Consider the following 15,884-nt stretch of genomic DNA (forward strand, 5'->3'; position numbering starts at 1 on the left):
TACGAATTTAGGATTTTATACCGTACCGTAACAGCGGACGACTATAGTGTTATTTGTCGATTTTTGAATATTAGTAATTTTATTAATAACTAGACCTACTCGCCATTTACAATTAACATTATTATTTACTAGCTGACCCGGCAGACTTCGTTGTGCCTCAATCGATAAATAAGAGACCTAAACTTTTGTATAAAATAAACTTAAAACAAACAACAGGAATCCGTCCGACGGGGGACACATCACAGGGATAACTAATCATTTTTATATATACTTATATAGATAGACTGTCATTATTATTAGGGAATCCAACACTCAGATAAAAAAAAAGTGTGTGTGTCCGCTCCGACGCACGACTGGAGTTTACTGGATATAAAAAATTAAACGAAACAATACGAGAAATAGTTCTATATTACGACAACACGATACACTACAGATTATTAACAAATTAACGAGACACAAAACAAACGACTAACAAATATATGAAAATACAATAATGAGAGAAACGCGCGATCAGTACGAGGCTTTGTGGCGGACTGCCGGCGCAGCAGCCCGGCGTCACCTGCAATAACGCGGCCGCGCGTTGGCTCCTGATTGGCGCGCGCACGCATCACGCAATCAGGAGCCAATCAGGCGCATAACGCATTTCGTGTGACATGCTAGTACGATTTTGATTGGCGCGCGCACGCATCACGCAATCAGGAGCCAATCAGGCGCATAACGCATTTCGTGTGACATGCTAGTACGATTTTGATTGGCGCGCGCACGCATCACGCAATCAGGAGCCAATCAGGCGCATAACGCATTTCGTGTGATATGCTAGTACGATTTTGGTCCCCATAATTTTCATACCCCGGGCCTATATATGTAAATCGATTCTAAAGGAGTAAACTCCAAAAATATTGTGCCTATCCAATAAGTACATATATTTTCTACATGGATACCAAGCTTCAAGTCAATCGGATGCATGGTTCAGTAGTTATAACGGAACATCCGTAAAAAATACTGTAGATTTATACATTAGTATAGATTACTAATCTATATCCGTATCTTCGCAAATGAAAAGAACTATTGTAGCTTTAGCTATGACAGTTCATTTGACTTGAGTTTTCATCTTCACGATGTAATCTTAAGAGTTACATAAGCACAGAAATAAAGTGTAAAACTAGTTATACTAATTATGTTATTATTAGTATGCTATTATTTAATTATGTTCAAGATACACGAATGCTGTTGTCCGTGGGATCAATAAATAAAACTTAGAACATTTTGATAGAAAAAGGGGACTTTTGAAAAACTTTTGGCACGTAAAACCGCGCATGTTACAAGCCCATTGAGTTTCTCGCCGGATCTTCTCAGTGGGACGCGTTTCCGATCCGGCGGTAGATTCTGCGAAACACTGCTCTTGCTAGGGCCATTGTTAGCAACACCCCCGGTTTGAGCCCTGTGAGCTCACCTACACGTCAAGGAGAAACTGAAATAGCCTCTCAATATAGCATAGGTAGGAAAAAAAAAAGAAAAACCGCGAATGTATAAAGTGGCAAGGGTCCGCATCCGACAAAAAATCGTGTTTTTCCATTGAATCAAAACTAGAAAATACATATATATCGTTGGCCATTAGTAAAAGTTGTTTCGTATATTATTTAAGTATGTTAATAATCGATGTCTTCGTCTTCAACAAGTCTACGAATGTCTCTTGAAATATACAAACTTACAAGGTCAAGAAGGAACTTTAAATATTCTGAATTTAATTTTATTGAAGCTATCAGTAATTCCGGAATCAATATTTAAAGGCGTATCGGCTCAGTGTGTCTCCGTATTCCTTCTGATCAACAAGTAAATGTATCGAGGAAAGGAAAATGATTTCACTTGTGTTTTTATTGTATTATTGTTCGTTGTGTGTCGCAGCTCAGATATACCACTTGAACGGTGAGATATGCCTTCGGATTTGCGTATTTACTGGTGGTAGGACGTTTTGTGGGTCCGCACGGGTGGGTACCACCACGCTGCCTGTTTGTGAAGTGAAACAGTTCGATCAAGACTTAGAAGTCATGTCCCAAAGTGCGTCATGGTTTACCGCCCAATTAACACCAGGTGACCCGTGATTTCGTCAACTCATCTCAGTAATAAAAAACAAAAAGAAGCAACCATGCGTTCTGGTTTCATCGGGGGCACAGAGTCATAGATCACGGTCATAGATCAGAGTCATAGTCGACATAGAGTTAAGACTTCTATTTCTTCCGATCCGGTAGTAGATTAATTCGCGAAGCAGCTGCTCTTGAGTTGTTACGTTTCCTTCGGAGGCGCTCAGGGAGCTGTTAGCAAATCCCACGCCTCCTGGCTGAGCCTTTGCTCGCCCACCTGTCCTGGTGAAACTGGAAAAGCCTCCGGGCCATCAGTAATACTTCAATCTTTAAAAAAATACTTCTATTTCATATCCAAATGTCCCTATAACATAATGACGCACCTAGTGTAATAAAAAAATAATGTGAAAATTGAGAAAATCCGACGTAAATGAAAACCGGTACCTAATTTTCAGAATCAACGTACGAACGTATGCCACCTCTCTTCGATTTGGACGAATATGAATTTTGTTTAAATGGGGATAGAGGTATTTATTGCTTGGTCCGGATGGATCTAGTTGGACCTGACGACAGTGATTTGATTCAACTTATAAGGGTAAGTTAATGATTCTCATTTTTTATGATTATCTATATATTAATACGTGAAGCAAAAACTTTGTATCCCTTTTTAAGAAAATCGCGCGGATGGAGGAGTATGAAATTTCCCACACTTATAGAGAATATAGAGAAGAAGTGCACAATGCTAATATTTTTTTTAAATAATGCATAAAAGATGCATTAAATCAATAAAGAAAACATTACACACACTACATACCATGTATTTGACGTACACACGCAAGCATGCTATTTATTGTCCAACTTTTGTTCTTGACGTCTGTTGTCAAATTGAGAATAGATTAAATATTGTTTTTCTTTATTAATATTTTTTTATAGTGTAGCCTTGGCGAAATTTGTGATTATAAAAGTTTAAAATACAATCATAATAGTGTACAAACTTACAATTCCAATTAATTATAGTCGAATTTCGACTACTGCGGGACCGCTAGTAATAATAATAATAATAGCCGCGAACAAGTCGCGTACGGTCATCTGCCCCCAAATTCGGATTACCTGTACTATGAGAACGAGTGACCGATATATACATGTATTTATATAGGCTATCTACATATTAAATAGATAATAAACACCCACATAAAAGAGCATACATAATGTATTCAACACACAAATATTTGCCCGACGTGGGAATCTAACCCACGAGCCTCGGCACAATTGTCGGGGGCGCTTTGATTGATATGGGAGCGTACCTTCGTTCTTAGTTTCGCAATTCGCTAAACATAAGAATTGAGATACAATGGTATATAAAGCTTTAATAACTAGAGGACCCCTTTAAAATACATAACATACAACTAAATACTTAAACATTTATGATGGGTCGCGTACTAAGACGGCGCGGAACATTACTACTGTTCTATTTCTGCAGCGCACTTTTGAATATATGGTTTCCTCTGTATTTTGTACCGTATGTTCCATGGGGAATGGGAGGGGATCTGAGGAATTATGCGAGATGATACCTTCATCTCGTTTTTACCATCGCATCGCCCCCCACCGGAGCAGAGCTCATCCGTACTACCTGGAGTCACTGCGCTCATCCACAGTACGTTTCCGGAGATCTTTTTTGACTCGTACCATCCGGCTTTGGAATGAGCTCCCCTCCACGGTGTTTCCCGAGTGCTATGACATGACCTTCTTCAATCGAGGCTTGGTGAGAGTACTTAACGGTAGGCAGCGGCTTGGCTCTGCCCCTGGCATTGCTGAAGTCCATGGACGACGGTAACCACTCACCATCTGGTGGGCCGTATGCTCGTCTGCCTACAAGAGCAATATAAAAAAAGTATTTCGGCCTGAATTTTTTTTTTTTTTTTTTTTTTTGGCCCCGGCCTGAATGATAGAAGACCTGGATACAACATAGCGATTTCCACTTAAATTCATTAGGTGAGCGACGGTCATGGCTTTGTACAGTCCAAGCTCTACGGTCATCATTAGAACACTTGGCTACTATACTGGTGGTAGGATCTCTTGTGAGTCCGCGCGGGTAGGTACCACCACCCTGCCTATTTCTGCCGCGAAGCTGTAATGCATTTCGGTTTGAAAGGGTGGGGCAGCCGTTGTAACTATACTGGGACTTTAGAACTCATATCTCAAGATGGGTGACGCATTTACGTCGTATATGTCTATGGGCTCCAGTAACCACTTAACACCAGGTGGGCTGTAAGCTCGTCCACTCATCTAGGCAATAAAAAAAAAAAACTTGAGCTATTTTTCTCGTGTATTCAGAAAAAAGCATCTTGGCCGCTCTTTATTAAGTCGGCATCATCCAATATTCCCGTATAAAGGCTGCTTCAAATTTTGCATTCTAGGACTACTCAGCGGTTACGACAAAACATTACAACCACAGTTATTTGGAGAGAGGCATCTGTGTTACTAGAACGTGCAGGAAATACTTCGAATACGAACAAAACGTTTCAGACTTCGACGCAAATCTGGAGGCTTGTCTTAACGAAACTATCTACAAAGATTACGAACTGAAAATTAATTTAACCAAAATCTATTATTGCAAGAAACACGAAGACGGCATTCAAATTGACTCGTACGATTGGATTGTGTTTGGAATATTTGGATTCTTTGTCGCCATCAATGCGATCGGAACTGTGTACCATCAGTTTGTGTATAGGCGTGAAGAAGAAAAGAACATTGGTCAGGCACATTGATACTTACAGACATACTTATATACACTTTAAATAGTGGACTTTAGGAAACAAACAAAAGATTTGTTGTTCTCTGAACTACGCGTAAATATTTATAGTTTTAGATTCATTATGTTGTGAAAAAGAATTTTAAAGAGAAACTACCCGCAGACATTTCTATTCGAGCCATATGATTTTTTTTTTTTTATTGCTTTGATGTGTGGACGAGCTCACAGCCCACCTGGTGTTAAGTGGTTACTGGAGCCCATAGACACCTGCAACGTAAATGCGCCACACACCTTGAGATATAGTTCTAAGGTCTCAGTATAGTCACAACGGCTGCCCCACCCTTCAAACCGAAACGCATTACTGCTTCACGGCAGAAATAGGCGGGGCGGTGGTACCTACCCGTGCGGACTCACAAGAGGTCCTACCACCAGTAATTACGCAAATTATAATTTTGCGGGTTTGATTTTTATTGCACGATGTTATTCCTTCACCGTGGAAGTCAATCGTGAACATTTGCTGAGCACGTATTTCATTAGAAAAATTGGTACCCGCCAGCGGGATTCGAACACCGGTGCATCGCTCGATACGAATGCACCGGACGTCTTATCCTTTAGGCCACGACGACTTCATAATGATGAATTCATTCATCTGGTCTCACCACATTCTTTAGAACGAAATATCAATGCAAGGTTTATCTTGCACCATTTTATGACGATTTTGATTGTTTATTTATTACTTAGATGGGTGGAAGAGCTCACGGCCCACCTGGTGTTAATTGGCTACCGGAGCCCAAGACTTCTACAACGTAAATGCGCCACCCACCTTGAGATATAAGTTCTAAGGTCTCAGTATAGTTACGTGGTGTTAAGTTGTTACCGGAGCCCATAGACATCTACAACGTAAATGCCGCCACCTACCTTGAGATATAAGTTCTAAGGGTCTCAGTATAGTTACAACGGCTGCCCCGCCCTTCTAACTGAAACGCATTACTTCTTCACGGCAGAAATAGGCAGGGTGGTGGAATTTACCCGTGCGGACTTACAAGACGTCCTTTCATCAGTAATTACGCAAATTATAATCTGCGGGTTTGATTTTTATTATATGTTATTATTCCTTCACCGTTGGAGTGATGACCACAATTGGATCGATGATCAAATAGTGGTTAATTTTATAAATGATTTCGTTGGCAGACGAGCTATTGCACCAGATGGTGAGTGGTAATCACCACACATAGACTTTGGAAGGCACTATCGATGTTGAATGTCCCGGGAATCCGCTGGTTCCAAACAGTGCAGGGCCGATCGTATGGCGAACTTAGACGGGCCTATGTCCAGTAGGGGACGTCTATGGACTAAAAGAGATAGAGTGGAGAAGAGAGATATAAGTTGTTTAACTAATATGAATTTTAAAGATTCAGGTAACAAATACCTTCTATGTTTTTCAATCAAACGTAACTGGGGTTGGTTGATTCAGTCTGAACCAAAAGATCCTAGGATAAGGAGACTCAAAGGCTTTTATGGTGTCAGGTAAATAAACTGAATATTTTTGTAGACAAGTTCTTGTACCATGTGGCTTTGGAATGAGCTCCTCTCTACGATGTTTCCCGAGCGCTATGACATGTTCTTCTTGAAACGAGGCTTATGGAGAGTACTTAACGGTAGTCAGTGGCTTGACTCTGCCCCAGCATTGCTGATGTCCATGGGCGACGGTAACCACTCACCATCAGTTGAGCAGTATGCTCGTCTTTCTGCGTAAAAAAAAACAACTACGTACTCGGTATGGACTTTGTAATATCTATTGGCACTGGTTCATTCTCCTGCCCTTCTCCCAATGTTTTCTCCTTCCATACTCCTCTATCATATACCATTTCTTCGCTCACTCCCCTCTCACACATAACATCTTTCACGCAATCCATCCATTTCTTCATAGGTCTACCTCTTCCTCTATATCCTTCCACATTCATAGTTGACACTCTCTTACCAACCTCATTTTCATTTCGTCTCATCACATGTCCATACCACCCCAAACGCGCACGTCTCAGCTTCTCTGTCACAGGTGCCACTCTCAGTCTTCCTCTAATATATTCATTCCGTATTCTATCCATTCTCGTTACTCCACACATCCATCGCAACATTCGCATCTTTGCTGCATGTCATCGCATCGCAATCGATACAAGTGCATCTATTGGCACTGATTATTGAATAAAAATACCCGTTTGATCCTTTGATCTTATAATAGAAAATTTCGTGTACCGAAATATCAACAGACACAATTTAATTTATTTTCAGAACAATAACGAATGTTTTAATAATATTCGCCCACATCATCACTATATTGGGAAACGGGTTCGTTGCAAATCCGCGCGACTTCGAAGAGGTAAGGCCCATAGCACACGGCGTATTTTAAAAGCGCAGTCGACGCGCAGATGACGCGCCTATATGCGCTTCTAACGAGATTCGAACGCACCATAACCTAAGCACACGCGGCGATCGTGAAGCGCGCGTCTACTGAGCGTATATGCGCAGATATAGCGATACAGGCGCGTTGTAGTCGCTCGTAGCTTTTACGTTTTGATCAGATCAGTTCAGTTATACAATCGCGTCAGTTGAGACTACACTGGCTTTAGCACTGCTTTTAAAAAGAAAGAAAAAGAAAAAAATAAGCGAATTTATTGGATAGATCCATTTACGAGTGAACGAAGATTATGTGGTCATAACAACATGACAACAAAGTTGGTAACACATAGAACATAGCGACGGTCTGAGCGCGCGCCCCTTCTCTACCTCTCCTCCGCCCCCCTTCGTACGCGCTTCAAGTGTGATTAAAACGCGCTTCAGACGCGCGTTCCTGAAACACGCGTCGTCCGCGCGTTTTAAATACGCCGTGTACTAGGGGCCTAACTTTTTATTTATATACTTAAACATTTCAGAACATTGGCTAATGCTTTATGCTAATGAAATCAAATGGCAATCAACTTAATACTTGTGTTTCTAGTCTCGTTTTTATAAAACTAATAAGAATAAATAATTAATACGAGAATGCAACAAAAATATTTGTCTTTCTTTAAGGCACTTAGGTTAGATCATGGCCCACCTGACGTATAGAGTTGACGAGAGTCGATACACATCAGAACTTTAACACTTTCACACATAATATTCTCATGTGTCTCAACTGTCTCGACCGTCTATAAGCCCGAGCGCAACTTTGTACCGCAGAACTTAAAAGATAAACCATATTTCATACGAAGAAATTCTCAAAATTAATTTTAGCATTAAATTGGCGCATTTCGAGAGAATTATTCATTAATCATTTATTCAGTTCCAATCAGGACTCTTCAGTCTTCGAGACTTGTTACTACTCTAATAGTGAACAAGCTCACGGAATGTGCAATTATTGTTGAGTATTAACCGAAACTCATTCACATGACAACGTGAGCACACCTTAAGAAAAGTCGAAGTTCCTTTTTTCTTCTTTTTTTAATGGCTTAGATGGGTGGACGAGTTCACGGCCCACCAGGTGTTAAGTGGTTACCGGAGCCGACGTCATTCCTTCACCGTAGAAGTCAATCGTGAACATTTGTTGAGTACGTATTTCATTAGAGAAATTGGTACTCGCCTGGGTTCGAGCACAGGTGCATCGCTCAACACGAATGCACCGGACGTCTTATCGTTTAGGCTACGACGAAATTTAATTAAATCAAATTTTCTTTACCAAAAATCACTATCATCAATGATGCATACGTTCTTTGGTTGACGTGACGTCACATTTGTTCCTTCTCACCGCACCCAATTATTATTTGGATGACAAGAAAAAAAAAGTTGTTTTAATTCCGATTTCTCAAAACATTCCAGGCATACGATCATTTGCTCTACCAGATGATCTTCAACGGTGTTATGGTGGTTCACGTCTTCTTCTGCATATCAGGCTTCCTACTGGTATACAACTTCTTAATCCGCGTCGAGAAACTACCGGCAACTTGGGCATCTATACCATTTGTCATGTTCCTGAGGTGGTGGAGGTATTAGTGAATTTGGCCTTACTTTGAAAATCCATTGTGGTCTTCACAATATGGTCATAACGGATTGATATTTGGGGAATTACCACGGCTTTTTTTTATTGCTTAGATGGGTGGACGAGCTCACAGCCCACCTGGTGTTAAGTGGTTACTGGAGCCCATAGACATTTACAACGTACATGCGCCACCCACCTTGAGATATAAGTTTTAAGATCTCAGTATAGTTACAACGACTGCCCCACCCTTCAAACTGAAACGCATTACTGCTTCATGGCAGAAATAGGCAGGGCGGTGGTACCTAACCGTGCGGACTCACAAGAGGTTCTACCACCAGTACAAGAGGTCCTACCACCAGTAACAATGTTAGGTTGTTAGGATACCTCAATAGCTTGGAGCTTACATGAAGGGATTAGTGAAACAAGATCCTAAGAGTTCCGTTGAAATAACGCATAGCATACGATCCCGGGCCTGGTGATAATTTCACGATAGAAATAAGGATGATGCAGGACCGGTCTATACTCCAGAGTTCATTATCTCAGAAGGAAGCTGACAGAGTAAAAAAAAATACACTCTCTATGGTACTTTATAGTCTGTGTAAATGAACTTTAACGCTTAGGTCAGCTCACTGCTCATCTCATGGTAAGCAGGCACAGGAACCATAGACAACAGAGCGTGAATCCCGCTTTTAAAAATGGGATCAAACTCCCAATTATATCTTATCTTAACATAAACCTTTAAACGAGCAATTCTTATATAATCTGAATCTCGGAAACGGCTCCAACGATTTTCATAAAATTTAGTATACAGGGGATTTCGGGGGCGATAAATCGATCTAGCGAATTGTTTTCATGTTATTTTCAATAATTTTTTTGTCGTACTGTTAACATTTAAATTTAGCCTATTTTGCCGCTGTTTATAAAATTGCTGTAACAATATGTCATAGTGTGTTATAAGAGACTGCTGTACATGCCTGTAACTGGCTTACAAACCAGTTCTTAATTTTATACATGTTAATTTTAAGCTTGAATGTTTTGCGTGTATTGCTGTTGGTGTGTCTAAATATATAAATAAATAAATTTAGCGGACGACGGACTGTGGTCGGGTTTCACGCGCCATTTCATAATTGTATCTTCCTCAATAACCAGGTTGACGCCGGTTTACGCATTAATCATAGCGTTCAATTCAACTTGGATGCGGCATTTAAGCTCCGGCCCGCTTTGGGACCACTACGTGACCAACAGCTTCGTGAGAGATTGCCGAAGATATTGGTGGCAGCATCTAATCTACATCAACAACTATATGACGGAAAATAAGTTCTGCGCATTGCACACTTGGTGGGTAAGAGGACATATTCAAAAATGCTACACGTATAATCTTTTTTTTTTTTTTCTACCTATGCTGATAGCCTTGAGAGGCCACTTCAGCGTAACCCTAACAAGTAGGTGAGCTCGCGGGGCTCAAATCTGACGACGTTGCTAACACTAACCCTAGCAAGAGCAGTGCTTCGCAGAATCTGCCACCGGATCGGAAACGCGACCCACTGAGAAGATCCGGCGAGAAACTCAATTGGCTGTGTCTGTGGGTTAATTTAGTCGTCGAGCCCTTCGTCGCAAGCGCCGGGTTTGATGAGAACGATGACCGGTGCTTGAGGTACCTAAAAGCACCATTAATGGATCGGGAGAATCCGGAGTGGAGTCTTTGTTTATAAGTTAACAAAACTTCTGATTTATAATTAGATTTAGATTGATAATTGTTTAATAAGTAATTATATATACCAACCAGGCACGTAGCATCAGACACACAGCTTTTCTTTATTGGACTGGTTGCTTATGTGCTAACGATGAAACGAGGAAGGAAGATCGTGATGATCTTGCTTCTGATCACATCTCTCATACTACCGTCCCTGCACGTCTGGTTCCAGGATTTGGATGGCATTATGATCTTGATGCCAGAGTACGTAATATTTTTATTAGAATTTTTTAGAGAACGAGAAATTTATGTATTATGGTCTAATTGGAATCATGTGTATTTCCACAATATTTATTTTTGTTGCTCTTGTAAGCAGACGAGCATGCGTCCCACCTGATAGCGAGTGGTTACCGTCGTCCATGGATGACAGCAATGCCAGGAGCAGAGCCAAGCCGCTGTCTATTGAAGCCACAAGCTTCGTTTGAATAAAGATATGTCACAGCACTCGGGAAACACCCTAGGGGTGTTCATTCCAAAGCCTTATGGTACGTGAAAAAAAATCTTGGGAAGCGCACTGTGGATGAACGCAGTGGTTCTAGGTGGTATGGATGAACTCCACTACGGTAAAACCCGGTTAACTCCTTTGGGATAAATTTTTCGAATTAAATACGCTCTATTTCATAACTCTTCAAATCTTATTACCATGGTAATGTAATAACAACATGTAGAAAAATAAAAATTGCAAACATTATAAATTTGTAGAATTTAATTTGAGTCGTCAAGCTCGCCTGCGAAGCATTTCTGTTGAACTGGACGAGATTAAATTATGCAATAAAATTAAGATATCACATTATCTTTATTTGCTGACATTTACATTGTAAGGCTTATTGGCTCTTACTTACCCAAATCCGCCATGAGCATCTTCAACTCTAAAGCAACTATATCTATAGCAGTATTCTGATTAATACTGTGGTAGACATTGAAACCATAATTCGAAGAGAACAAAAATCAAATCACTTCCAAGTCAAATAATAGGCTAATATAATAGAATCTAAGACTAGCTCTTGTTATGACCACTCGTATACACGGTATTACATATTGTATGTATTAGATACCAGACTATTATTAAATATTTTTCAAATCGAGCCCAATCTACGTGAGCAGAATCTACATAATAGAATAAAATATATTAACATCGATTAAGCATCATGAAACTTTTTGTAAGTACTTTCAACTCCACAAAACATGGGAATGTATAAAGCCCTTTACCTCCGAACAGGTTTTTCAGAACTTTAAACAACGATAGCTTTTATTTGATGTGTAAATTGGGACATAACAATTTGGTCAGCTATACGGTCGGAATGGCCAGTGGGAATCTGGTCTATAACTGGCAGAAGAGAGGTGTGGATATTTCAAAAAATAAGGTACAAATAATTTTCTTGTTATTATGGACTTATTCTCTAAATATTTGAAAATATTATGGTAACAATATACTGTTCGCGGAAAGATATGCAATATAATTAGAGGTTTCTTGGAGTTTTGACTATTGCAATGACCCTTTTAATCTAACAACAATAGAATACAAATCCCAACTAATTCATTTACTTTTAGGTATTTGCTAAGTTCCTATGGTTAGTGATTCCGGCCATCGCATTAATTATGTACTCCGGGCAGATGTTCTACATTGAGGGTCCAAGAGCCTCTGTGTTCTTGCGAATGGCATATGCGTCTTTGCACCGATTAATTATCGCAGTAATCATTGCTGGTGGATTAATTGGAATGGTCATGAAGAGCCCCAGTAAGTATTCCCAAAAACTTCATTACTTTAAATAACGCACCTTTAAAATTGAAATGGGTTAACAAAAATTTTGGGAAAATGAGTTTTATACTCTGAAGTATTAACTAGAAGTATTAAAATCGAAACAGTAAATCAAAATTACAATTCTTCAATTATGTTTTTGGCGTTTACCAGAAAAAAAATCAAGAATTTTGGATTAGTTAAACCTCACGAATTCTAAAGGTGCGATATATTTTCGGATATTTGCTTATTATAACTCATGTGTAACTAAATATCAGTGACCACACAAAACACACTGAACGGTAGTTGAGAAAATACCGATTTTCCTTGGATCCCACAATGAACTCAATAGGAATAATTAAGGGTTATGAAAATTAGAGCTCCAAACGAACCAATAAAATTCGAAGGAATCATAATAATATTTTTACAGCCAAACCGAATTATTGAGAAATCATCTAATAGCGCAATCCAATATGAATTACAGGCACGAAATCATAGCCTTAAGTTTTTTTTTAGAAGGATCGGGAGAAGATATCTCTCTAGATTGTTTGGGCAGGTTCTAATAGATTCTAACGTGTATGGAGGATTTGTTAGGACAGACAGGAATGCCAAGACATTAAGTTTCAATTTGGAGCAATAACTAAGGTCAAAATAAAAGTGCCAAATAATGTATGATCTGTAATCCTAGTGATAACAATTTTGCATCTGCGTTCTATGAGCCAGCCCCGTGCTTTTTTATTATTGGTAAAAATTTGGAACGTTCTGGAACTATTTCAACACAGTATGGACATGATTCAAACAGTAATGAATAGCTATCTGCAACGATTTTAATAGTATACATCTATACATTGGGAATTTATCAACAAACAACTACTCACAACTATAAAACTGCTTGTACCAGCTCAAATCTATTACCATTTTTTACTGGTGGTAGGACTTCTTGCGAGTCCGCGTGGGTAGGTACCACCACTCTGCCTATTTCTGCCGTGAAGCAGTAATACGTTTCGGTTTGAATGGTGGGGCAGCCGTTGTATTGTAAAAACTGAGACCTTACAACTTATATCTCAAGGTGGCCGCATTTACTGTGTAGATGCCTATGGACTCCGGTAACCACTTAACACCAGGTGGACAGTGAGCTCTTCCACCCATGTAAGCAATAAAAAATATACCTAAGCATAAAGTTATTTTGCAGTTGCCGTTGTAACTATACTTGAGACCTTAGAACTTATATCTAAAGGTGGGTGGCGCATTTACGTCATAGATGTCTATGGGCTCCAGTAACCGCTGAACACCAGGTGGGCTGTGAGCTCGTCCACCCATCTAAGTAATAATTTTTTTTAGCAAAGATGTTGATTTTGCTTATGTTGTTCCAGTTATATTAAGAAACATCCTGGAGTGGAAGGGATGGGTTTTGCCCGGCAGACTGACCTACTGCGTGTATTTGATTCATTTCAACTTTATCCATATAATTTCTGGAATTAAGATCACCTTGAATCAAGCCGCGATGTTTAATATGGTAATTATTTGGGATATTATTTATAATTTTTCTGTAACCTATACATAGAATATAGATAAGGACAAGGTGGTTAGAACCTCTTGGGACTGGTGGTAGGACCTCTTGTGAGTCCGCACGGTTAGATACCACCGCCCCGCCTATTTCTGCCGTGAAGCAGTAATGCGTTTCGGTTAGAAAGATAGTGCAGCCGTTGTGACTATACTGAGACCTTAGAACTTATATCTCAAGGTGGGTAGCATTTACGTGGTAGATGTCTATGGGCTCCAGTAACCACTTAACACCAGGTTGATTGTGAGCTCGTCCAGCCACCTATGCAATAAATAGAAAATGTATAGGTATGTATTATGTGCCAGTTTCTCCTCTGTTTGTCTTTTCTTCATTTTTATTTCGTAGCTATCATCGAACTTTTTCTTGTTATTGTTGTAGTCCTGGGTACTCAGCTGGTATGTGCATAAAGCCCTCATAAATTATCTCCACATAAATTCACTATCGAACGCAAATTATAACAATCCAGTATTTTTTTTTTGGAAATAATCAGTTTAGTATTTTCTTCGACGTTCGCAAATCATAGACACAATGAAAACTACTTATTTTTACGATTTAATAACGCGTTTATTAAGCTATGTATTGCATAGCTTTTATAGCGGGCCCTGAGCGCGGCGACCGAATCATGAAATTCCGTAACGAAAAAAACCTAACACCCCTCACTCCGCCTACCATGTAGCTCGCGTTCAACACATTCACACGTTGCGCTTGTGTAGTGTTTGTCAATAAGCGCGTGGCGTGACGTCACACTGCATGCGCATCATGAAAAGTCTGCCCATCTCTCTCTCGCGCGGTCAAGCTTATGAGTGTGAAGGGAACAGTTAAGGTTTTGCTTTTATTAATGTTTAATATAGCGTGGTCTTGTTTTATTCTTGTTTTAATATTAAATTATTATTGTCTAATAATAATTGCATCAGTTGATAAAAAAAATGCTATGCAATAGTTTTACCGCGGCAGTTCCCGAGTGTCACACGTTTTTTACTATCATCGTTTCGAATACTTAACAGTTTCCGTTTCAAAATGGCGGAAATAATGTTATAGCAATAATTAATGCAGCATTAAAATATAATAGTTCAAAAAAAGACAACAGTTAGACCTTAGAACTTATACCTCAAGCTGGGTGGCGTATTTGCGTTGTAAATGTCTATGGGCTCCAGTCACCACTTAACCCCAGGTGGGCTGTGAGCTTGGCCACCCATCTAAACAATAAAAAAAAAATAGTTAAGCATAAATTTGCTTTCTGCCATACTATCGAGTCTTACTATATTATTATTGTTTTCATTTCAGTTCATCACCACTGCAGGCGTCACCTGTCTATCCTACATCCTTGCTTTACTGCTATTCCTGCTAGTGGAAGGACCACTGAACAACTTAATGAAGACTTGGACTGATTCTGTGAAGAAAGAATGAGTTAAATTTATACATAAAAGAAATTAAAGTTTTATACCATATTTTATTTGTGAGGATATTTTTTTTTGTACAGACGCGTAGATGAGTCGTGGATCTGGTAAGTGATTCAATGAACGTGGACATCACCATGAAAATGCCGTGATACCGGAGACAGGAGGCTGAAGAATCAGTTGTGTTCTATAACATACTCTAAGCGGAACATGGTTCCCTTTAAAGCGAAACGCATAGCTGTTTTGTGCCAAATACACGTAGGATGATGATATCTACCCACTTAAATTCAAGTACACTTCTTCAATGAGCCCAATAAATATATATTAGTACTAGTGGCCCACTCCGGCTCCGCTCGGGTCTATAACAAAAATTTCAACGATATTTGACGTTGTTTTATTTTTTTAAATAAAAGAACACTTGTTGCGGCATAACTATAATAGTTAGACATATACTGTCGCGACACTTTTTGTAAATAATAATGTATTCTACAAAGTCTAGTCCATTATTTTATTCTATCATGAATAGTTTTCGCAGGGCACGCGATGTAAAGAATATTTTAGGTAATTTTTTTACACCTTAGGTTAAC

The 15,884-nt window shown here is 39.4% G+C and overlaps 1 protein-coding gene across 1 annotated transcript; it reads left to right on the top strand.

Annotated features, from left to right (window-relative positions):
- Positions 1 to 1,794: 1,794 nt before the first annotated feature.
- LOC101746662 (nose resistant to fluoxetine protein 6) lies at positions 1,795 to 15,341 on the top strand. The gene is made up of 12 exons (XM_012691031.4): positions 1,795 to 1,926; positions 2,537 to 2,676; positions 4,499 to 4,835; positions 6,246 to 6,360; positions 7,123 to 7,210; positions 8,686 to 8,852; positions 9,995 to 10,183; positions 10,632 to 10,802; positions 11,818 to 11,962; positions 12,150 to 12,336; positions 13,710 to 13,852; positions 15,185 to 15,341. The coding sequence occupies exons 1-12, from the start codon at positions 1,857 to 1,859 to the stop codon at positions 15,305 to 15,307; spliced, it is 1,875 nt and encodes a 624-aa protein (XP_012546485.2). The 5' UTR covers positions 1,795 to 1,856; the 3' UTR covers positions 15,308 to 15,341.
- The last annotated feature ends 543 nt before the right edge of the window (positions 15,342 to 15,884 follow it).

The sequence above is a fragment of the Bombyx mori genome, chromosome 27, assembly GCF_030269925.1.
Source record: "Bombyx mori chromosome 27, ASM3026992v2".
Lineage (NCBI taxonomy): Eukaryota > Metazoa > Arthropoda > Insecta > Lepidoptera > Bombycidae > Bombyx > Bombyx mori.